Here is a 24,435-nt window from a genome sequence, read left to right on the forward strand (position 1 = left end):
AGTAGAAGTAAATAAAATATTATAAAATGGAAAAAATAAGTAAACAAGTAAAGTGCAAGTAATTCAAAACTGTGTACAGTACAGTGCTTGATTAAATGTACTTACTTTCCACCAATGCCATAAGCAGCATTTTAATCCTGATGATGATCCGGGGGGAAACTAGGTGTAATTTATATAACCTTTCAACATTTTGTTTAATTGCTAATTTCAAAAACATCTGACAACATCAATCAACAGCAGTGTTAGGCTATAGTAAAACAACCTTCAGTCAGGTTTAAACAAGCAATCTAGAGAAGCGTAGCATACATGTTACAGTAAGTCAACATTAAGTCCTGGTATTATTAGGTACTTCTTTGTTCATGTTTCAAATATACATAGTTTTATCTACATTACTCTACAAATATTCATGGCTACAACAACAGCCAAACATCATGATAATTAATACACATGTTTTGGGACACTTGAATAGAGCCATTGTTAATGCTAAATGTCTGCTGTGGAAATAAGACCCATTCTAAAGGCTAATATTAAAGCTCAAGTATGGGCTTAGATTATAAAATATCTTGGAAAATGAAGAGACGCTTATTTCATGAAGGACAGAAAGACAGAATATTTTCCACCTTTGAAAACAGTTCATACATATGCATTTATAGCTGACGAATTGGTGGTGGTTGTGATCTGAGAGATGCTGCTGCCTCTGCTGCCACTGGTGGTCCTTGGTTTTCTGCTCATACAGTGGCAGCATTTTACCTTGAGTGGAACCCATCCCTCCCTGCAAAGATACTGTAAATGAGGCCTCCAGCAACAAGTAAGCTGGAGCCTCCCCAGCCGATAAAGACACCAACACCTATTTCAAACCTGGCAATAAATACAAGAATAATATGTACATGTACAATTCTTCCATCATATGAATGTTGATTCATGAAATAAGGTGAGTTTGTAGTGTATTTTATCCATGTCACTTGTACATACTTCTGCGCTTTGTAGTTAGGGTCCTGGAATTCTGCTCTAAGTTTGTTTCCATAATAGGAGAAAGCAACCGTAGAACACATTCCTGAAACAATAGACACATATTTATTTAAAGATGAATCATGTAGTGTATTGCAATGTTACTTCTTTCAAATAAGTCTGTGTAACTCTCAATCTTACCTCCGATAAGGTAGTTCATTCCCCCAGCAAAGGTTAGTCTTGCATTAACAATCTCTGATCCCCCAATCTTAGTACACTTCATTCCCACTAAGACCAGAACTGATCCAAAGAAAGCCAAGATAATAGAGATGATGATGAGAGTACGGCACATGCGAATGTCCCCTGTCCAAGAACAGCAAAACAATGTTATGCATATATTGGGTTAAAAAAGACTGCAGATCTCCTTTTTATTCATCATCATGCCTTGTGCTAAAATACATTTTACTTACAATTCAGTGCAAGCAGTGATGGAATGTCCTTGCAGTCAGTTACTCCAGTTGAATCAGATATACAATCCTTCCATAGGTTGGAGAAGTAGTTTGAAGTACCCAAGACTACGCTGTCTATCTCAGACCATGTCCAGATATCTATGGGCAATGTGGAACACACCAGAATCCATCCAGATACACAGACAACAAAGCAGCTGATCTCCACGTACATCACCACAGTCCTGTAACTCATGCTTGCGTGGAAGTTGAGCCTCTAGACAGAGAAAGGCAAATCCAAACAATGGCACAACAGCTTCTGAACACAAACTGTGGGGCACCTGTGTCGTGTGTCCAGCTATGCCAAAAACACAGACACAAGAGGCAGAGCAGTTTGTATACATTACAAACCATCACGTTTTATCTTGAATTGACACTCCACTGATTTATGACGGTCAATTTGGTAATGTGTTTGTATAACACACATGGAAACTACTTTGTACAAATTGTACCGCGGACCGCCACGGTAACATTTCTGTCACCATGGTATCAGAAATAGGGCAGACGCACAACAGGGTTTCTGCTATGTACACCGCGCAGTAACTCCAAACACTACATATCACTGACATAAAAAACATTCTCACCACATCCGTATTCACCTTAACTTCCTCATACAGTATACACGTGGACTTAATTTTTTCATCATTAAGTCAACATGATCTGACCATGTTAGCCTATCATTAAAAACAATGCCCGAATACTTGTATGTGTTCACTCTTTCTATTACTGAACCTTTGATGTCCACTGCCTCAATTGTCATCTTATTTCCCCTTTAATCAATTACTAATTCTTTAATTTTCTTAACGTTGAGTTCTAGGAAATGAGTGTCGCAATAATCAACAAAAGCTTTTATCTCATTTTGATAGTGACTATAGTCATCATTTTCAATTAACCCAATGAGCGTTGTGTCGTCAGCAAATTTAACAACTTGACAGCTTGCCTGTTGTGGACAGTAGTTTGCAGTATAAATGGTAAAAAGAAAGGGTGATGAAACAGTTCCCTGAGGTGAACCTGTGTTTGTCATGATCTTGTCTGACTTTACTTTTGAGTTTAGCTTAACAAATTGAGACCTGTTCTCTAAGAAATTCTTTAGAATGAAAGAGATAAATACACCTGGAACCTTCATCATCAAAAGCTTATTTACAATGATGTGTGGTTGTATCGTATTGAACGCTGAGCTAAAATCATAGTACAAAATTCTCACATACCGTCCCCCTGCATCCAGGTGAGCATAGACACTGTCCAGTTACAGACAATGGTATCCTCTGCCCCTCTCCCTTTCTGATAAGCAAATTGGCAGGGGTCAAGATAATGCTCTACATGAGGCTTCAGACTATTTAACACAATTTTCTCACACACCTTCATAGCTATTGAGGTTATAGCCACTGGTCTTAGATCATTCATACACTCAACGGTTTTCTTTTTTGGTTCTGGTATAATACAAGATTGTTTCCATAATAACAACAAGGCGAGTATTACTTGTCACTCAATCTTAGGCAAAGTGACAAACAGCGACGAAAGCCGCGACATGAATTCCACACTCACGTGGGTCCCGTGAAATATGACAGCTACAGTTTATTGGAAAATAGCATTGTGGACACTACATTTGATGAATTTACTGTTTATCAGACCCCAGTGAGACAAGAAGCTAATGTTAGCGAACGCTGCGCTGCTGTATTAACGTTACTGTTTTAAAACCGTTTTCCAAGTTAGTGGGGGTGCATACCGCTCAAAACCAACATGAACAACGTAGCTAGTAATGTTCACTCACCATTTTGTTTTCTTGTTAAACTATGTGTAATATGAGCGGTGACGTTAAATCACCCTATCGTACCGTCTATTTGCTGGATGGTTTCAGGGTAACGGTGGGTAGCTGACATTAGCAGATAACTTAGATAAGCCCCCCCACTGCTGCTGAAAAAGATTCTAGAGGAAACACTGCATAGTGTCAGTTTTATGTACCAAATTGCTCTTACTACTGGGTTAAACTCAAACAAGGTGAATAAGGGATTTGCACACACAGGAAACACTTGAATTGAAATATTTCTAAATGATGACACTATTTTGTTATACATCGATGATGTTGACAGAAGAATAATACACTTATAGGTATTTGTGTAAATGGTTTGAACTGAGAATATGCTGGTGCAAAATGCCAAGGACTGTCATGATGTAATACACTATATCTATTAAAACCCACAAACCCCCTTTTCACCCCCCATTCCTGCACCCCTGTCCGGCCTGGTGACGTATAAATAAATAAATTAAATGAACAATAAAGAAGACAAAGATCATGTAACAGAGGAGTTACTTAAAACTCCCCTTCTCAAAGCAAACTCTGTCTGGCATATTAATTAATGAATTTATGTATTTATTCATTTATTTATTATTGAATAAACCAGCATTCCATAGATCTGAGGATGAGGCACCGAATGACTACACTCAGTGTTGTAAGTGAGATCTTAGCATGCTAACGTGTTGCAACAAATTGTAATCAGAGATGCATCAATTTAGAACGGTGAACATACAGTTTCCCTCAAACTACTTAGTAGGTGTCCGTTAATGGGTTTTAATGGTCATTTTCCCCAATGATGGTGCATTTCCTTCCAACAAGGGCAAATGCAAAACCAAACAAACCCAGACAGACAACTGCAATCATCAATCTTCTGCATGCTTAGATGTAGCCTGCAAACATAAAATGTCAACTTGTATTCAATGTTGCTGTGGCTCCATTCTGGGTTTTTTTGTATTTTAAAATTGTAATCGTGTTAATAATCCCCATTTTTACTAAAAGTGTTGTTAATCTGATTACGTTTTTTTCCTGTACTTTTAATGGAATACAGTTACCGTTTTTGTATCCTCATTACGTCATGCCGTTCCTTGTATGTAAATATTACATTCAAAGTTATTCCCTGAGGGGCGCCTAGGTAGCTCACCTGGTTGAGCAGGCGACCCATGTTCAGAGGCTCAGTCCTTGCCGCATCAGCCGCAGGTTTGATTCCGACCTGCAGCCCTTTGTTGCATGTCATACCCCTCTCTTACATGTCTTCAGCTGCCCTATTAAATAAAGGCCCAAAACGCCCAGAAAAATAATCTACAAATGATCAAGTAATGATGAGTAAACACAAGACAGTGTATTTTATGACCTGTTTTACCAAAAAAAACATGACAACAGCATGGCAACCACAACAACAACAACAACAACAACAACAACAACAAAATCTTTTATAATTGTACAAGGTCTACTGAAGCGGTGAAGGGTTTTTTCATACTATCTACAGTATGCGATATGCCAATTGATAGTTAATCTACGGTGGCCCTGAAGTGCAAATCACAACAGCAAATAGAAAAACACAACGGCAAATAGGAAAACAGAACAGCAAATATGAAAACACGACAGCAAATAGGAAAACACAACAGCAAATAGGAAAACACTTCAGACAGTCCGTCTGTCCAATCAGGAGGGTCTGTCCTCTGCTAGATAGGCCCTACCTTTTCTGATAGAAGTTAATGCTGTTGTGTTTTCATATTTGCTGTCGTGTTTTCCTATATGCTGTCGTGTTTTCCTATTTGCCGTTGTGTTTTCCTATTTGCTGTCGTGTTTTCATATTTGCTGTCGTGTTTTCCTATTTGCTGTTGTGTTTTCCGATTTGCTGTTGTGTTTTATGATTTGTTGAAGTGTTTTCATATTTGCTGTCGTGTTTTCCTATTTGCCGTCGTGTTTTCCTATTTGCCATTGTGTTTTATGATTTGTTGAAGTGTTTTCATATTTGCTGTCGTGTTTTCCTATTTGCTGTCCATCCATCCATCCATCTTCATCCGCTTATCCGGGGTCGGGTCGCGGGGGTAGCAGCTCCAGCAGGGGACCCCAAACTTCCCTTTCCTGGGCCACATTAACCAGCTCCGACTGGGGGATCCCGAGGCGTTCCCAGGCCAGGTTAGAGATATAATCCCTCCACCTAGTCCTGGGTCTCCCCCGAGGCCTCCTCCCAGCTGGACGTGCCTGGAACACGTCCCTAGGGAGGCGCCCAGGGGGCATCCTTACCAGATGCCCGAACCACCTCAACTGGCTCCTTTCGACGCAAAGGAGCAGCGGCTCTACTCCGAGCTCCTCACGGATAACTGAGCTTCTCACCCTATCTCTAAGGGAGACGCCAGCTACCCTCCTGAGGGTCCATTGTCCCCTCACTCGCGAACAAGACCCCAAGGTACTTGAACTCCTTCACTTGGGGTAAGGACTCATTCCCTACCTGGAGAAGGCACTCCATCGGTTTCCTGCTGAGAACCATGGCCTCCGATTTAGAGGTGCTGATCCTCATCCCAGCCGCTTCACACTCGGCTGCGAACCGATCCAGTGAGTGCTGAAGGTCACAGGCCGATGATGCCATCAGGACCACATCATCTGCAAAAAACAGCGACGAGATCCCCAGCCCACCGAACTGCAACCCCTCTCCACCCCGACTACGCCTCGATATCCTGTCCATAAATACTACAAACAGGATTGGTGACAAAGCGCAGCCCTGGCGGAGGCCAACTCTCACCTGAAACGAGTCTGACTTACTGCCGAGAACCCGTTCACAGCTCTCGCTTTGGTCGTACAGAGATTGGATGGCCCTGAGAAGGGACCCCCTCACCCCGTACTCCCGCAGCACCTCCCACAGTATCTCCCGGGGCACCCGGTCATACGCCTTCTCCAGATCCACAAAACACATGTAGACTGGTTGGGCATACTCCCAGGCTCCCTCCAGGATCCTTGCGAGAGTAAAGATCTGGTCCGTTGTTCCACGACCAGGACGGAATCCGCATTGTTCTTCTTCAACCTGAGATTCGACTATCGACCGAACCCTCCTTTCCAGCACCTTGGAGTAGACTTTACCGGGAGGCTGAGAACTGTGATACCCCTGTAATTGGCACACACCCTCTGGTCCCCCCTTTTTAAAAAAGGGGAACCACCACCCCGGTCTGCCACTCCTTAGGCACCGTCCCAGACTTCCACGCAATGTTGAAGAGGCGTGTCAACCAAGACAACCCCTCCACACCCAGAGCTTTAAGCATTTCTGGACGGATCTCATCAATTCCTGGGGCTTTGCCACTGTGGAGTTGTTTAACTACCTCAGCAACCTCCACCAGGGAAATTGATGCCAATCCCCCCTCATCCTCCAGCTCTGCCTCTACCATAGAGGGCGTATTAGTCGGATTTAGGAGTTCCTCAAAGTGCTCCTTCCACCGCCCTATTACCTCCTCAGTTGAGGTCAACAGCGTCCCATCCTTACTGTACAAAGCTTGGATGGTTCCCCCGCTCCCTCCTGAGGTGGCGAACGGTTTTCCAGAAGTACCTTGGTGCCGACCGAAAGTCCTTCTCCATGTCTTCTCCAAACTTCTCCCACACACGCTGCTTTGCCTCTTTCACGGCAGAGGCTGCAGCCCTTCGGGCCCTTCGTGGGTACCTTGCAACTGCCTCCGGAGTCGTCTGGGATAACATATCCCGGAAAGACTCCTTCTTCAGTCGGACGGCTTCCCTGACCACCGGTGTCCACCACGGTGTTCGTGGGTTACCGCCCCTTGAGGCACCTAAGACCCTAAGACCACAGCTCCTCACCGCAGCTTCAGCAATGGAAACTTTGAACATTGTCCACTCGGGTTCAATGCCCCCAGCCTCCACAGGGATGCACGAAAAGCTCCACCGGAGGTGTGAGTTGAAAGTCTGTCGGACAGGGGCCTCCTCCAGACGTTCCCAATTTACCCGCACTACCCGTTTGGGCTTACCAGGTCTGTCCAGAGTCTTCCCCCACCCCCTGACCCAACTCACCACCAGATGGTGATCGGTTGACAGCTCCGCCCCTCTCTTCACCCGAGTGCCCAAAACATATGGCCTCAGATCAGGTGAAACGATTATAAAATCGATCATTGACCTTTGGCCTAGGGTGCTCTGGTACCAAGTACACTTATGAGCATCCCTATGTTCGAACATGGTGTTCGTTATAGACAATCCATGACTAGCACAGAAGTCCAACAACAAACAACCACTCTGGTTTAGATCAGGGAGGCCGTTCCTCCCAATCACGCCTCTCCATGTGTCTCCATCATTACCCACGTGCGCGTTGAAGTCCCCCAGCAGAACTATGGAGTCCCCGACTGGAGCCCCATGCAGGACTCCACTCAAGGTCTCCAAGAAGGCCGAATACTCCGAACTCTTGTTTGGTGCATATGCACAAACAACAGTCAGAGTTTTCCCCCCCACAACCCGCAGGCGTAGGGAGGCGACCGGGTTAAACTCCAACGTAGTGGCGCTCAGCCGGGGGCTTGTGAGTATCCCCAAACCCGCCCGGCGCCTCACACCCTGGGCAACTCCGGAGAAGAAAAGAGTCCAACCCCTATCCAGGAGTATGGTTCCAGAACCAAGACTGTGCGTAGAGGTAAGCCCCACCAGATCTAACCGGTAGCGCTCCACCTCCCGCACAAGTTCCGGCTCCTTCCCCCACAGAGAGGTGACATTCCACGTCCCCAGAGCCAGCCTCTGCTGCCCGGGTCTGGTCCGTCGAGGCCCCTGACCTTCACTGCCACCCATGTGGCAGCGCACCCGACCCCAGCGGTTCCTCCCACAGGTGGTGGGCCCATGGGATGGAGAGATGTCCGCCACGTAGCTTTTTCGGGCTGTGCCCGGCCGGGCTCCGTGGCAAACTCCGGGCAGGGTCACTTCATCCCTTCCTCGATGTTTCATAGGATTTTTGAACCATTCTTTGTCTGGCCCCTCACCTGAGACCACTTTGCCTTGGGAGACCCTACCAGGAGCACAAAGCTCCAGACAACACAGCCCTCAGGTTCATAGGGACACACAAACCTCTCCACCACGATAAGGTGATGGTTCCCGAAGAACTATTTGCTGTCGTGTTTTCCTATTTGCCGTTGTGTTTTCCTATTTGCTGTTGTGTTTTATGATTTGTTGAAGTGTTTTCATATTTGCTGTCGTGTTTTCCTATTTTGCTGTTGTGTTTTCGTATTTGCTGTCGTGTTTTCCTATTTGCCGTTGTGTTTTCCTATTTGCCGTTGTGTTTTATGATTTGCTGTTGCGTTTTTCTTTTTGCTGTTGTGAGCTACTTTGTCTTGCTGTGTTGGTTAAAACAAAACTACATATGAAAAACAGAGCTTTGAGCTACTACACAAATGCATCTGTTTTCTGAATTTTTCTGTAATGTCTTGCCTTGCAATGTTCCAGCTGAAGTCCAACCCTAGTGACAAAGAGGAGAGGGAAGCCCAGAGTCTGCTGACAAAGTCGGATAAAATTCAGCGGCTGGTGGCTCAGGCACGCAGCAGCTTTGACAGCCAGGATTATGTGACAGCTGCTGTCCAGCTTGACACTGTCATTGAGGTAAGATACCTACCTTGTCAGCATTGCCTAATTTTCCTGCAAGCATGACGTTGCCCATGTTATCTTTACCGCAGAGTCTACAGAGCATTTGTATGGTAACTAGTACTGCAGTTTGTAAGAGATATTGTCCGCCTGTTACAGACCTGCGTTTGGGACGTGACCTCTCGTGAGATTCGAGCAGAGTGTTTTATTCAAATGGGGGAGATGGGAAAGGCCATCAGTGACCTCAAAGCTGCATCCAAGTTAAAGAGTGACAATACCCAGGCTTTCTACAAACTCAGCACCATCTACTATAATCTTGGAGACCATGAGATGTCCCTCACGTAAGACCCACTTGCAGACGGCTTTCTTGAGGAAGCTACCACACAGTATCAGTATCAGACATTGTGACCAGATTCAGGTTCAGGTTCAGGTTACTTTATTGGTACCCGTCGGTAAACGAGGTTTCAGTCTAAGAGGCAGGACATCCTTAAAACTTTGTAGACTACCACATAACATGCAACATACAAAACATTAAAACATGGCCAGGTACCAGATTTGTCACTATGAGACAACTTCCTAATTACTAAAGTGTTTCTTTCAGAATCAAATATGGCACAATCATATCTCCAATAGATTACATCAAAATTATTTTTGTACATTGACATTATCAGCTGTACAGGGCTATTAGCAAAGTGCTATTCATGAATAAGTATGTCTAGCATTTGTTAAGTAGGTGGTAAAAATAAATTATCTCTCAATACAATGCAGTTGTCGTGTAGTAAATAGCTCATAAAGTTTGTTTATTGTTGAGATTTTCTCTGACCTTGATGGTCATTTTGTGATCATGACACCTTAAAGTGTAAATATTGTTCAACCATGACTCAACATTTCCACTTTATTATTATGAATTTGATACATGTTACAGTAAGTCAACATTAAGTCCTGGTATTATTAGTTACTTCTTTTTTCATGTTTCAAATATACATAGTTTTATCTACATTACTATTAAAAACATATTCATGGCTACAACAACAGCCAAACATCATGATAATTAATACACATGTTTTGGGACACTTGAATAGAGCCATTGTTAATGCTAAATGTCTGCTGTGGAAATAAGACCCATTCTAAAGGCTAATATTAAAGCTCAAGTATGGGCTTAGATTATAAAATATCTTGGAAAATGAAGAGACGCTTATTTCATGAAGGACAGAAAGACAGAATATTTTCCACCTTTGAAAACAGGTCATACATATGCATTTATAGCTGAGGAATTGGTGGTGGTTGTGATCCGAGAGATGCTGCTGCCTCTGCTGCCACTGGTGGTCCTTGGTTTTCTGCTCTCACTAATCTCTGTATGAGCCAACAACTGAATGCTCTTTATTGTCGGAACAACTCTGGGCTCTAGGCATCAGGGAACTGGTATTCAGGGAATCTTTTTGAGCTGTGAGGTTCAGATTCAACAAATGGATGGTTATTTATGTCTGTAAAACAAAATAAAATAAAAGAATAGAACAGAAATGCTGGAGAGAAACAAAATCAGTCATATAGTAGCAGCATTTTACCTTGAGTGGAACCCATCCCTCCCTGCAAAGATACTGTAAATGAGGCCTCCAGCAACAAGTAAGCTGGAGCCTCCCCAGCCGATAAAGACACCAACACCTATTTCAAACCTGGCAATAAATACAAGAATAATATGTACATGTACAATTCTTCCTTCATATGAATGTTGATTCATGAAATAAGGTGAGTTTGTAGTGTATTTTATCCATGTCACATGTACATACTTCTGAGCTTTGAAGTTAGGGTCCTGGAATTCTGTTCTAAGTTTGTTTCCATAATAGGAGAAAGCAATCATAGAACACATTCCTGAAACAATAGACACATATTTATTTAAAGATGAATCATGTAGTGTATTGCAATGTGACTTCTTTCAAATAAGTCTGTGTAACTCTCAATCTTACCTCCGATAAGGTAGTTCATTCCCCCAGCAAAGGTTAGTCTTGCATTAACAATCTCTGATCCCCCAATCTTAGTACACTTCATTCCCACTAAGACCAGAACTGATCCAAAGAAAGCCAAGATAATAGAGATGATGATGAGAGCACGGCACATGTGAATGTTCCCTGTCCAAGAACAGCAAAACAATGTTATGCATACATTGGGGTAAAAAAGACTGCGGGTCTCCTTTTTATTCATCATCATGCCTTGTGCTAAAATACATTTTACTTACAATTCAGTGCAAGCAGTGATGGAATGTCCTTGCAGTCAGTTACTCCAGTTGAATCAGATATACAATCCTTCCACAGATTGGAGAAGTAGTTTGAAGTACCCAAGACTACGCTGTCTAACTCAGACCATGTCCAGATATCTATGGGCATTGTGGAACACACCAGCATCCATCCAGATACACAGACAACAAAGCAGCTGATCTCCACGTACATCACCACAGTCCTGTAACTCATGCTTGCGTGGAAGTTGAGCCTCTACACAGAGAAAGGCAAATCCAAACAATGGCACAACAGCTTCTGAACACAAACTGCGGTGCACCTGCGTCGTGTGTCCAGTTATGCCAAAAACACACACTTAAGCACACACAAGAGGCCAAGCAGTTTGTATACATCACAAACCATCATGTTTTGTCTTGAATTGAAACTCCACTGTTGACGGTCGATTTGGTAATGTGTTTGTATAATACTAGGACTGTCAAACGACCTTAGCCTGCAAACATAAAATGTCAATTTGTATTCAATGTTGCTGTGGCTCCATTCTGGGTTTTTTTGTATTTTAAAATTGTAATCGTGCTAATAATCCCTAGTTTTACTAAAAGTGTTGTTAATCTGATTACGTTTTTTTCCTGTACTTTTAATGGAATACAGTTACCGTTTTTGTATCCTCATTACGTCATGCCGTTCCTTGTATGTAAATATTACATTCAAAGTTATTCCCTGAGGGGCGCCTAGGTAGCTCACCTGGTTGAGCAGGCGACCCATGTTCAGAGGCTCAGTCCTTGCCGCATCAGCCGCGGGTTTGTTTCCGACCTGCAGCTCTTTGTTGCATGTCATACCCCTCTCTCTCCTCTTACATGTCTTCAACTGCCCTATTAAATAAAGGACCAAAATGCCCAAAAAAATAATCTAGTAATGATGAGTAAACACAAGACAGTGTATTTTATGACCTGTTTTACCAAAAAAACATGACAAGAGCATGGAAAAAACAACAATAACAACAACAACAACAAAAACTTTTATAATTGTACATGGTCCACTGAAGGGTTTTTTCATACTATCTACAGTATGCGATATGCCAATTGATAGTTAATCAGACTCGGAGCTACTTTGTCTTGCTGTGTTTGTTCGTTTTTGTTACAAAACTACATATGAAAAACAGAGCTTTGAGCTACTACACAAATGCATCTGTTTTCTGAATTTTTCTGTAATGTCTTGTCTTGCAATGTTCCAGCTGAAGTCCAACCCTAGCGACAAAGAGGAGAGGGAAGCCCAGAGTCTGCTGACAAAGTCGGATGAAATTCAGCGGCTGGTGGCTCAGGCACGCAGCAGCTTCGACAGCCAGGATTATGTGACAGCTGCTGTCCAGCTTGACACTGTCATTGAGGTAAGATACCTACCTTGTCAGCATTGCCTAATTTTCCTGCAAGCATGACGTTGCCCATGTTATCTTTACCGCAGAGTCTACAGAGCATTTCAATCAGGAGAGACTTTGTGGCAGATATGCAAACATTTATTTGTAAGTTACAATGTAGGTACATAAACTTTGGAGTTTAGACTCCATCATAAAAAGGTATATATATATTTTAGAGGTTTAGAAAAACCCAAACATATCCTCCGATGGAGTCTAGACACTGGTGGTGGCGACTAAAAACCTGAAGACCGGACGAAAAAGCCAAAAGGGAGCCGTCAGCCGGAAGAAGACCGAGACCACCGTGGTTGAAGATGCCTGGAGGTAGAAGGGGAGGAGGCGGGTCGCACTCTCGTCTGACAAGACAACTGACAGAAGCAGGGGAGAGAACAGATTTAAAACATGGTTGTCATGCTGTGATTGGCTTGAACATACGTGCCCGATTCTAATTGGTTTACATGAACGTAATTCCCACAAACCAGCTGATCAGTTTAAGAGAAGGGTGTTAACGTAATGAAGTCTCCCTGACAGAATTTACGCTGAGCTACATTTGTATAGTAACTAGTACTGCAGTTTGTAAGAGATATTGTCCGCCTGTTACAGACCTGCATTTGGGACGTGACCTCTCGTGAGATTCGAGCAGAGTGTTTTATTCAAATGGGGGAGATGGGAAAGGCCATCAGTGACCTCAAAGCTGCATCCAAGTTAAAGAGTGACAATACCCAGGCTTTCTACAAACTCAGCACCATCTACTATAATCTTGGAGACCATGAGATGTCCCTCATGTAAGACCCACTTGCAGACGGCTTTCTTGAGGAAGCTACCACACAGTATCAGTATCAGACATTGTGACCAGATTCAGGTTCAGGTTCAGGTTACTTTATTGGTGCCCGTCGGTAAACAAGGTTTCAGTCTAAGAGGCAGGACATCCTTAAAACTTTGTAGACTACCACATAACATGCAACATACAAAACATTAAAACATGGCCAGGTACCAGATTTGTCACTATGAGACAACTTCCTAATTACTAAGGTGTTTCTTTCAGCATCAAATATGGCACAATCATATCTCCAATAGATTACATCAAAATCAGTTTTGTACATTGACATTATCAGCTGTACAGGGCTATTAGCAAAGTGCTATTCATGAATAAGTATGTCTAGCATTTGTTAAGTAGATGGTAAAAATAAATTATCTCACAATACAATGCAGTTGTCGTGTAGTAAATAGCTCATAAAGTTTGTTTATTGTTGAGATTTTCTCTGACCTTGATGGTCATTTTGTGATCATGACACCTCAAAGTGTAAATATTGTTCAACCATGACTCAACATTTCCACTTTGTTATTATGAATTTGATACATGTTACAGTAAGTCAACATCAAGTCCTGGTATTATTAGTTACTTCTTTGTTCATGTTTCAAATATACATAGTTTTATCTACATTACTATTAAAAAATATTCATGGCTACAACAACAGCCAAACATCATGATAATTAATACACATGTTTTGGGACACTTGAATAGAGCCATTGTTAATGCTAAATGTCTGCTGTGGAAATAAGACCCATTCTAAAGGCTAATATTAAAGCTCAAGTATGGGCTTAGATTATAAAATATCTTGGAAAATGAAGAGACGCTTATTTCATGAAGGACAGAAAGACAGAATATTTTCCACCTTTGAAAACAGTTCATACATATGCATTTATAGCTGAGGAATTGGTGGTGGTTGTGATCCGAGAGATGCTGCTGCCTCTGCTGCCACTGGTGGTCCTTGGTTTTCTGCTCTCACTAATCTCTGTATGACCCAACAACTGAATGCTCTTTTTTTTCGGAACAACTCTGTAGGCATCAGGGAACTGGTATTCAGGGAATCTTTTTGAGCTGTGAGGTTCAGATTCAACAAATGGATGGTTATTTATGTCTGTAAAACAAAATAAAATAAAAGAATAGAACAGAAATGCTGGAGAGAAACAAAATCAGTCATACAGTGGCAGCATTTTACCTTGAGTGGAACCCATCCCTCCCTGCAAAGATACTGTAAATGAGGCCTCCAGCAACAAGTAAGCTGGAGCCTCCCCAGCCGATAAAGACACCAACACCTATTTCAAACCTGGCAATAAATACAAGAATAATATGTACATGTACAATTCTTCCTTCATATGAATGTTGATTCATGAAATAAGGTGAGTTTGTAGTGTATTTTATCCATGTCACTTGTACATACTTCTCCGCTTTGTAGTTAGGGTCCTGGAATTCTGCTCTAAGTTTGTTTCCATAATAGGAGAAAGCAACCGTAGAACACATTCCTGAAACAATAGACACATATTTATTTAAAGATGAATCATGTAGTGTATTGCAATGTGACTTCTTTCAAATAAGTCTGTGTAACTCTCAATCTTACCTCCGATAAGGTAGTTCATTCCCCCAGCAAAGGTTAGTCTTGCATTAACAATCTCTGATCCCCCAATCTTAGTACACTTCATTCCCACTAAGACCAGAACTGATCCAAAGAAAGCCAAGATAATACAGATGATGATGAGAGCACGGCACATGTGAATGTCCCCTGTCCAAGAACAGCAAAACAATGGTATGCATACATTGGGGTAAAATAGACTCCGGGTCTCCTTTTTATTCATCATCATGCCTTGTGCTAAAATACATTTTACTTACAATTCAGTGCAAGCAGTGATGGAATGTTCTTGCAGTCAGTTACTCCAGTTGAATCAGTTACACAATCCTTCCACAGGTTGGAGAAGTAGTGTGAAGTAGTCAAGACTCTACTCTCTATCTCAGACCATGTCCAGATATCTATGGGCATTGTGGAACACACCAGGATCCATCCAGATACACAGACAACAAAGCAGCTGATCTCCACGTACATCACCACAGTCCTGTAACTCATGCTTGCGTGGAAGTTGAGATTCTAGACAGAGAAAGGCAAATCCAAACAATGGCACAACAGCTTCTGAACACAAACTGCAGGGCACCTGTGTCGTGTGTCCAGTTATGCCAAAAACAAACACTTAAGCACACACAAGAGGCCAAGCAGTTTGTATACATCACAAACCATCATGTTTTGCCTTGAATTGACACTCCACTGTTTTATGATGGTCAATTTGGTAATGTGTTTGTATAATACACATGGAAACTACTTTGTACAACCATGGGGTCAGTTTTATGTACCATATTGCTCTTACTACTGGGTTAAATTCTAAAAGGGTGAACAAGGGATGTGCACACACAGGAAATACTTGAATTGAAATATTTCTAAATGATGGCACTATTTTGTTACACATCGATGATGTTGACAGAAGAATAATACACTTATAGGTATACCAAAAAAAAACTCCCTGGAACTAGTCAGCTGCGGGAGAAACTGCCTGAGGCCCACTAAATGTCCTTTATAGCTTTGCAAGTTTCGAGAACAAAGGATAAACATTGACATATTTAGAGGTAAATAAGTTGTTCTTTCAAGACTTGCATTAGGCCATAGCATAAGTAGCTATGAGCTTCAATTTGAATTTTTAAAAAAGAAAAGAAAAAAATAACTGACCAACTAGTGCTAACATTGAGGGACAGTCTTTGCAATCAGAGACGTTAATAAAATCAATGACACAGATCTTCCACAGATTGGAATAGTGACAACTTTTCCATCAAGTGTAGATATCTTCTAGTCTGCAAAGTGGCAGACACCAGCACCCACCCTGAAGTGGTAAAAATAAAGGCCAAGATCTCCAGAAACATTCTGCTCATGCTACAGAGAGGACTCCTGCACACTACTGTGTGACGGCCAATTAAGTTGGTAAGACCTGACATGTATTAATGGTTGGATGAATAACTGGATAGACACAATAAGGTATACAGTGTATTACATTATATATCAAATAGATATTCCAGTGACAAAGTTAACAAATGATGAGTAATCACAAGACAGTGTATGTTATGTGTTTTTTTATTCTTTGTTGAGGGGAGGGTCACCCAATATTTTTTTGTCTGGGGGGGTCACCCAACTTTTGTATTCATGAAAAGAGCAAAATTTCAAAGTGGCTTGTTTGGTGCATATTTATCCATGTAGCTCTCAGTCTCGGCCCCCTAGCAGATGGGTCTGACCGCATACGCGGAGATGGCTGGGGGGGGCACTGCCCCCCTGGTGGCTCAAACGGGTAATTGCATTGTTTAAAAAAGTGGAATAATTACGTCTGGCATGACCAGATATTTTATAAATATTTTAAATAACACAAAACAACTAAATGGTGGTAGGTAATACATCAGATTTCATATACTGCTTTAGTAAAAAAAATATTACCTGGCTGACGATGGGAGCAGCAGGACGCAAAAAACGAAAATGACTGTTGCACTAGTCTGGACATCTTGCCGTGCCAAACTTGCAATAAAGGTTTCCTAAATGCCATGTATATAAATGTGATGTCAGCTTACTAATTGATTGCAGGTTTTGTGTAGATTTGGACTTTTATACGTTTATTCCACTTTGTTTAAACGGCGAAGTGGAGAGGCCTCGTTCACCTGTTTGGAGCTGGCTGGTGAATGTGACACTCGTATAGGCCTTGCTGGATACACCGTGACTCTGTTAATGGATCTACTGATCGCTGTGGATTACTTTTTGTTCGTGTAATTGGATTACGGCAAAATACGGATCTTTTTTCTCAACGTGTCTTAACGTTTTATGGTGTGACTGCGCTTGGTTTCTGCGTTTGGAGAGGCATCTCAACAGAATGTAGGTCGAACACTGAGTGTTCACTTTTACATTTTAGTTGAATTTAAGTGTCGGGGCATTCCACCACCGTCTGTCTATTGCGTTCCAAAACAGCCGTGCCGCGATTGGATTTCATAAGGGCGAGTTGTTAAATTGTTACAATGTAATTTAAAATCTGCTTTAAAAATAAACATATATGTTTTGGAATATAATGTTCAGGTTCGACACCTTTACCTATGTGCTAAAATATACAATGACTGAGGAAGCCTAGTGACAAGTCCATAGCAACCAGTGTTGAATTGTTATTTCCCAGTGTCCTTTGCTGAATGGTCTCAATATTTTATTGTTTTATTTCATGTGAATACTAGTTTACTAGAGGAGTAACTTAGTATTTGAAGTATTGCAGTAATGCAGGAAGTGTGCATTTAGTTTCCATGTTTATTGTGTTTGTACAACCATGTTAGTGAGTAAATCTACTGAAATGGCCACCACACCATAATAGAGGAGTATGATGTGTAAGATGATAATGCAGAGGTTAACATGTGTACATCATGGCTATAAAAAAATCAAATGGCATCTGTACTTCTTTGTTAAATGCAAACTTTCATGCAAGGGGAGGGTCATGTCTCTTTTTGGCTTAGAGGCCACAACATTCCTCTGGTGGCCCCTTAATTAAATAATTAACAGTCCATAATCAGACTTGGAGCTACTTTGTCTTGTTGTGTTTTTCTATTTTTTGTTAAAACAAAACTACATATGAAAAAAAGAGCTTTGAGCTACTACACAAATGCATCTCTTTCTGAAATCTTCGTGGGTGTTGTCTGAGAAAGCTTTGAGATTTTGGAGCTGGTGTAAGGCCCTGAGCCCATATAAGATCCATTCTGCCTGGAGGGTTTGTAGTATCCGGTGTACAGGGTTCTTCCTCTGGAGCGAGGGGCCATGTACGTGCCTCCTCCGTAGGCATAATCCAATTCACTGTAATACCAAAACATTGTCGAAGTTAATAATGTGGCATGAACTCAACAGTCACTGGAAAAAGGCTAAAGATGGATGAATTTAAATACCTTTCAGGGCAAAGTACTCGGTAGACTGTAACACTGTATAACACAGCCCCTAAAAGGATCAAAAAACATCCCACCAATCCTAGAAATATGGGATTTCCTAGGTCATACCTGGAGTAAGTTAAAATGTAAGAAAAAAAGTCATGATACATTGTACATACTGTAAATACTGTACATCAGATGTTTATATTTTACTATGGAATCAAGTTGGACTTTTCTGCAATTAACCAATATGGTAATGTAGATCAGTGTACCGCATGTCTCCTGATCCAACACTGCCAGCGAAGGCTTTTCTGTTAATCCTGTTGATGAATAAGCAGTAGGCAGAAAAATCTGACACACCTGCATGCAGAAGTTTTGTTGATATTCAGAAATAATGAGGGCAAAACATTTCTGTCATTTACAGGGACAAACGTGCGTGTTTTGTACTCACCTCCAAGAATATGACATACTGCTCCGGCAAAAAGCAGTTTGGCCTTGGTATTATCAGCTCCACCAATGTAAGTGCAGTCCATCCCAACAAAGCAAAGTATTACACCAATGAATCCAAGACCTATCCCGCATATCAGCAATCCTCGTACTCCCTGTATAAAAGCTGTGAGAAACAAAAAGGAAAAGTTAAGGCAAGAAAAAAATGAAAAAGTGTTCAATTTCAGAACCGAAAAGAAGCTGATTTGTGTTTGAAAAAGAATCTCTTTGGAGAACATCCCAAGCTCTTTATATTCAAGAGTTAGTAGACACATAGAGAAGAACCATAAAGCCAGCTGCCTGACTCAGTTATGTTAATATACATTACAGTAGCAATAGCGAAGGTTTCGACACATTAGCAACCAAACCTACTGGTCATACCAGACCAAGTAAAGCTGTAGTGGCAAAATAACTAAGTGGCATTTTATTACTTATAAATTCAACTTTTCATTTCTAAGTCAAGAATTATGTTATTTCTTTTTTTCAAAGGTCACACAGTCTGCCATAGCACTGGTGTAAACTCAGTGCCACTGTGAACACGTATCCATAACTGTGCTATGTTCTGCCTGTTGAATTACAGGTCTGCAAATTGTTCTATTCATTCAAAGTAAAAGACTGACAGAGATAGTATTAGAAACATTACTACTGAGGTACATGCAAAATGTGAAGCACTTACGTGTGAGATTCCAGAGCGCAGGGAAGTCTCTACAGGTGATGACAGCCGTGGAATCTGTGTAACAATCCTTCCACAGGCTAGATGAATACCAGGCCACTTTGATGACAAATGAGCCTCCTTGTCCTCCTATTGGAGAGATCTTCCAAAAGTCCATTCCAATGGTGCACAGCACAAACAGCCATCCCAGTGATGAAACCAAGAAGCCAAATATTTGGATCATACGTTTCCTCATTTCTGAAATCACTAAATTAAACCAGGTAGTGTCCACTCAGTTGGGTAGAAGCACAAAACACATTAAAAGTCTACTCGGTGGCAAACAGGATCATGAGTTATTTCCTGTGTCAGGACAGAATGACATTGTGCCTGTGCCATGTGCCATTAGTGTTGATGAGGGCTATGTACAATTGTGTGAGATGTTTACTGTAAACTTTCTGGAGTGTGCCACCCACTTGAAAGCATTCAAACCAATTCTAGCTACTTTTTCAAGTTTACATCTTTTTGCAGCCCTTGGTATGTATCAATAATACATTTAATATGAATTTACATTGTAAAAGCCAACGCTTGTAACCACCTTGAAATGTTGTATTACTTTTGTCCATCACACTAACATAATATTAGGATAAAATGGGTTAATGTCACTAATCTTCTTAAAAAACATAACACAAAGTGCAAAACTGCTGCCCTCTTCAGATCTGCTGCAATCACTGACGAGCAGATGTGACAAACAAAAAACACTTTATAGTCAGCTGAAACTATTTTTAACCATTATTTATTTCTACTCATATTGTACACTCTTCTAAATAATAGAGCCTTCTCATCATTCACCACACATGTCAATCAGACAATGATAAGATGCAGTCCTTTTCTAATCTTCTTGAAGTTTGCCTACTACAAAATCATAATTAATGGTTATGCCATGGAAAACAAAAGAATATGTGTTTGAAAGTTTGAAATATTGTCATCACAGATTAACAACATGTACAAGTTAGTTACAGTTAAAGATTCAATCAACAAAGGAAATGTTTTACAAAATATTACATACTTAACTTCCACATACATTAAAAGAAAAAGGAAAATTATGTAAAAATTAGATCAGAAAGGCCCATTTTGGACAAAATGTTTTTGATTGAGCAGTTTAATCATAATACATACATAATCTGAGCATTCAGTGCACAGTAATATGCAGAACTGCCAAATACAGAAGTTGTCTGCTGTATAGAAAATAGAAATTCCCCAACATTAGAGAGTAAACTGCATCACACAACTTTAAATTCAAATCCCTGGAAAAAACAAAACATTTAAATATTCCAAACTAAATTCTTGGTGAGCCACGGATTAATATCAGGAAATGCTGCTCCTGTTAGACAAAACCACCAACTTTCATACAGTGTGCTGTATCTTTTAAGACTCACCAGTGGCTTTGGCTAATTGTGTTTTATATTCACATACCTCACACATACACATTCTTATCAAAGTGCTGAATCCTGGAGGAGTTGCTGCAGTCAGGAGGGGGCCTCTGGTTTACAGACTGTGCCTGCCCTCTTGGGCGGGAGGAGATATGAGAATGTGAGACAGCACCTTTGTAGATATAGTTTGCTCGACTGTGGCTGTAAAGAAACAGAACACAGACTCATCCTCATTAATCAAACACATGGCTCAACATAATTGATTCATAAATGTATCCTCTGTATAATGTAAACATAGTATGTGTTACTCAAACCAACCTTTTGGTAAAAGAACCTGTAATGGAGAAGCAGAGCACGCTGCCTCCGAGGATACAGAGGATAGAACCTGCCCAGCCGATAAAAAGCGCAGCTCCCAGTTCATACCTACAGACAACGACCAATAACCAACTTAACGATATTTTTCTTAATTGGTTGAATTACATTCAAACACTGGCTGTACAGTCAGATGGTTCTTACTTCTGGTCATAAAACATTGGGTCAAAAAACTCTGTTGTTATCCGGTGTGCATAGAGAGAGCATGATGAAAGTGAGCAGAGGCCTGAGAACAACAAGAAAAATAGGGAATCGTATTAGATCACACAGATATTTACAGATATCATACAAACAATTTCACTATACTTACCACTAAGAAGGAAAATTACACCTGCAAAGCAGGCAATACTGGCTTTGTTTTTGTCAGTTCCTCCAAGTTTGGTGCATTTCATTCCAACAAGGGCAAATATAGAACCAAAAAACCCCAGACAGACGGCTGCAATCATCAATCCCCTGCAGGCTTGGATGTAGCCTGCAAACATAGATAGAGGTCAACTTATATACAATCAAAAGTGTGTTACTTTGAGTGGTTCCATTCTATGGTTTTGCATTCCCTGTACTCACATCTGCACATCGCAAGGTCATTGGGCCAGTGACTACTTTACACATTAAGCAACAAATACAATTTGTCATGAATAACCCTAATTGTTTTCAGCCACTTTTTTGGTAGTGCGGTGAGTGACTTGGTATGAAACGTCCTATTCAGATGTGATTTTGAGGCAAATATTACCTTGGAAGTTAACCTCTGAAACTAGTCAGCCGTGGGAGAAACCGCCTGAGGTTCCCAGTAAATTTCCTTTATAGCTTTCAAGCTCAGAGAACAAAGGCTAAACATTGACATATTTGGAGGTAAATGAGTTGGTTCTTTAAGACCTGCAGTAGGCGTTAGGATTTCTATTAATCCTGAGTATCATCTTGAAAAAAAAAAAAACTTAGACAGAGAAAGAGCTAAGGTTGAGCACTTATACAGCAATTGGAAACTGAGGATGAATCAACACTAGAAAAATTACAACAAGCCTTTAAGGCATTACACACACTCTTTAACGGAAAAACAAATGGAAAACTCCATAAATCCAAGAACCAAACCAAGAATTCAATGAGAAGTGAAAAACAAGCTGACCATTCAGTGCCAACAACGAGGGAAAGTCTTTGCAGTTAGAGACTCCAGTTGAATCAATGACGCAGGTCTTCCAAAGATTGGAATAGAACGTAGCTGTGGTGATGACTGTTCCATCATTTGAAGATACCTCCCAGTATTCCATCGGCAAGGTGGAAGACACCAGCACCCATCCCGAAGTGCTTAATAAAAAGGCCAAGATCTCCTGAGACATGCTGCTCATTCTGCAAAGAGGACTCCTCCACACTGTGTGATGGCCAATTAAGTTTGTGAGACCTGGAATTGATAATGGTTCCCTGGCTAGTAAGGCTTGTTGAAAATGTAGCTATGTTCTGCACTATGTACTAAGTTCAATGGATAGGCTGCAATTGATAGTTAATGTGTTGTGGACTGTTTTATTCTGTAGGGAGGAGTTTGGCCCTAAATATCAACAAGGGGCCAATGGTCTATTATAGCTCCTTCCAACCCCTCATCCAGTACACGTCACTGTGACTCACAGTCATAGATCGTGGGGATTGAAAGTTATGGATGTATAAAGTATCATGATGACGTCAGTAACGGCATTCAAAATTAAAGCAAATGTAGGCATGCAAGATGAATTCTTTGCTATGTGTGTGTACATATTTTGAATGGGCCTATCACTGTGATGGGCATGAAGTCCAATACTCAAATTACTAAGTAAAAGTAATGATACTATTATGGAAAAATACTTTGTTAAAAACAGAATGTTTGCAGTAAAATGTTTACTGAAGTAAAAGTAAATGCACTTAGGTATCAAACACATAGTATTCATTCTGAGGTGTGTTACATTATTAATGTATTAACCTGTAAAATGTTGTCTGCGGTCAAACCATTCCTACTTCACGGTAAGGTTAAACTAACTAATGCATCATACATTATTTTATGGATGTACAGTATGAGCCAATGATACATTGTAAGGTGTTCCTGTTAATTTGTCCATTCACACCACAAATTACGTGTAAGGGGAACCAGCACCTGACAGCCTCAACAAAAACAACAACATTAAGCTTCACAAAAGTCTCTATTATTTTACATATTCTTCGTTTTATTATCACATAATCATCATCTTCATCTGACATCATCTGTCTAGAGAAACCACAAACACATCTAAGATAGGAAACAGTGCAGTGAATATGTCACCTTCTACCTTTCACCTTGCACTAACAAGAGTGCAGTAACTTCCTCAAAGACCTAACATAGCAAGATTTAGATAACTTATTAACAGCTTGTCACTTACTTTGATCTAACAGCATGCGAAGGAAACAAATGTGCTGTTACATTGCAGAGAAATGTGTTGATACGTTTAGAAAAGGACAACTAAAAATATAAGTGAGATGTCACATATAAAAAGCAAACAATAAGGGAAAACTCACCCAAATAAATATTTCATTAAGCTTTTCCAATGTGAAATAGTGCCCCATCTGGTGGATATACATACTAATGTTTCTGCAAACACACTTCTGCCACCAACAGATGGGAGTCTCAAACCACTCTACAATTGTTAGTTAAAAAGGAAATGATATATATATATATATATATATATATATATATATATATATATATATATATATATATATATATATATATATATATATATATATATATAACTACATATACCTGAATTGGGTAAATGTATAGAGAAATTAAATGAATTGGATTGGATTGTCAACACATGGATAAAAAAGAGTAACACTGGAAAACGTTGTGCATCTCCAATAATCTCTAATTATGGACAATAAGAGCAACATTTCTTCAATATCAAGTAAATGATGCAATACAATACATAAAATATGGGTGAAAAGGGTTGACAAAATGTTATGCTTTGAATTGAATGGTGTCTGATTGTTGGTGTTTTACAAGGTAACAAGTTATTTGTGATTATAGCAGCAATGGCCATAGTAAAAGATAATAATAATATTTCATTATGGAAACAGGTATAACTTAAGAGTTTTTATTTAAAAAGAAAACTAGATAGGCATATGAGTGAAAAGTAAGACAATCTGAAACCCAAGATGAAAATGTTGGTCATTTTTAAAACAAAGATAATCTGATTCTTTCACTGACAAATTGACAGAACGCTGTCAGACTGTATCCTCTATGAGAGATACTTTATGACGAACCTAAAATAAAGATTTGTTTGCAAAACACATCACTG

General features: G+C 40.5%; 3 protein-coding genes, 1 long non-coding RNA gene and 2 pseudogenes across 9 annotated transcripts; 1 reads left to right on the forward strand and 5 right to left on the reverse strand.

The window, feature by feature from the left end:
• Positions 1-164: 164 nt before the first annotated feature.
• Positions 165-1,690, reverse strand: LOC144525285 (claudin-10-like; annotated as a pseudogene). The gene is made up of 4 exons (XR_013502673.1): positions 1,419-1,690; positions 1,150-1,311; positions 973-1,054; positions 165-858 (listed from the first exon to the last, which is right to left on the reverse strand). The product of XR_013502673.1 is annotated as a claudin-10-like (transcript).
• Positions 1,691-8,713: 7,023 nt separating this feature from the next.
• LOC144525290 (uncharacterized) lies at positions 8,714-10,181 on the forward strand. The gene is made up of 2 exons (XR_013502675.1): positions 8,714-8,823; positions 8,965-10,181. It is a non-coding gene; the product is annotated as an uncharacterized LOC144525290 (long non-coding RNA).
• LOC144525287 (claudin-10-like) lies at positions 9,225-11,392 on the reverse strand (annotated as a pseudogene). The gene is made up of 4 exons (XR_013502674.1): positions 11,039-11,392; positions 10,770-10,931; positions 10,371-10,674; positions 9,225-10,249 (listed from the first exon to the last, which is right to left on the reverse strand). The product of XR_013502674.1 is annotated as a claudin-10-like (transcript).
• Positions 11,393-12,636: 1,244 nt separating this feature from the next.
• LOC144525286 (claudin-10-like) lies at positions 12,637-16,277 on the reverse strand. 4 transcript variants are annotated; one of them, XM_078261970.1, is made up of 6 exons: positions 15,116-16,277; positions 14,847-14,945; positions 14,670-14,751; positions 14,448-14,555; positions 14,140-14,326; positions 12,637-12,812 (listed from the first exon to the last, which is right to left on the reverse strand). In XM_078261970.1, the coding sequence occupies exons 1-6, from the start codon at positions 15,345-15,347 to the stop codon at positions 12,723-12,725; spliced, it is 798 nt and encodes a 265-aa protein (XP_078118096.1). In that variant the 5' UTR covers positions 15,348-16,277; the 3' UTR covers positions 12,637-12,722. The 4 variants fall into 4 exon arrangements, with proteins under 4 accessions (XP_078118096.1, XP_078118094.1, XP_078118093.1 ...); XM_078261968.1 differs by having other exon boundaries at positions 14,847-15,008; XM_078261967.1 differs by having other exon boundaries at positions 12,724-12,812; positions 14,121-14,326; positions 14,847-15,008; positions 15,116-15,373.
• Positions 16,278-16,381: 104 nt separating this feature from the next.
• On the reverse strand, positions 16,382-19,740 carry LOC144525288 (claudin-10-like). Its single transcript, XM_078261972.1, has 5 exons — positions 19,365-19,740; positions 18,654-18,815; positions 18,475-18,562; positions 18,224-18,331; positions 16,382-18,134 (listed from the first exon to the last, which is right to left on the reverse strand). Exons 1-5 carry the CDS (start codon positions 19,594-19,596, stop codon positions 17,939-17,941), a joined length of 786 nt encoding a protein of 261 aa, XP_078118098.1. The 5' UTR covers positions 19,597-19,740; the 3' UTR covers positions 16,382-17,938.
• A 1,074-nt stretch (positions 19,741-20,814) lies between these two features.
• On the reverse strand, positions 20,815-22,482 carry LOC144525289 (claudin-10-like). Its single transcript, XM_078261973.1, has 5 exons — positions 22,263-22,482; positions 21,453-21,614; positions 21,287-21,368; positions 21,089-21,193; positions 20,815-20,971 (listed from the first exon to the last, which is right to left on the reverse strand). The coding sequence occupies exons 1-5, from the start codon at positions 22,480-22,482 to the stop codon at positions 20,815-20,817; spliced, it is 726 nt and encodes a 241-aa protein (XP_078118099.1).
• Between the last annotated feature and the right edge of the window lie 1,953 nt (positions 22,483-24,435).

Source organism: Sander vitreus, chromosome 11 (assembly GCF_031162955.1).
Source record: "Sander vitreus isolate 19-12246 chromosome 11, sanVit1, whole genome shotgun sequence".
NCBI lineage: Eukaryota > Metazoa > Chordata > Actinopteri > Perciformes > Percidae > Sander > Sander vitreus.

Coding starts and splice junctions, on each gene's coding strand:
- LOC144525286 (XM_078261968.1), bottom strand. CDS start 15,347: ATGAGTTACAGGACTGTGGTGATGTACGTGGAGATCAGCTGCTTTGTT. Junction 14,752..14,846: donor AATGAACTACCTTATCGGAG/GTAAGATTGAGA, acceptor CTATTGTTTCAG/GAATGTGTTCTACGGTTGCT. Junction 12,813..14,139: donor CCTCAGCTATAAATGCATAT/GTATGAACTGTT, acceptor TGCTTCTGTCAG/TTGTCTTGTCAGACGAGAGT.
- LOC144525289 (XM_078261973.1), bottom strand. CDS start 22,482: ATGAGCAGCATGTCTCAGGAGATCTTGGCCTTTTTATTAAGCACTTCG. Junction 21,615..22,262: donor CTCGTTGTTGGCACTGAATG/GTCAGCTTGTTT, acceptor CTATGTTTGCAG/GCTACATCCAAGCCTGCAGG. Junction 21,194..21,286: donor CCAATGTTTTATGACCAGAA/GTAAGAACCATC, acceptor CGTTGTCTGTAG/GTATGAACTGGGAGCTGCGC.
- LOC144525288 (XM_078261972.1), bottom strand. CDS start 19,596: ATGAGGAAACGTATGATCCAAATATTTGGCTTCTTGGTTTCATCACTG. Junction 18,816..19,364: donor TGCGCTCTGGAATCTCACAC/GTAAGTGCTTCA, acceptor TGTTTCTCACAG/CTTTTATACAGGGAGTACGA. Junction 18,332..18,474: donor GTTGGATCAGGAGACATGCG/GTACACTGATCT, acceptor AACTTACTCCAG/GTATGACCTAGGAAATCCCA.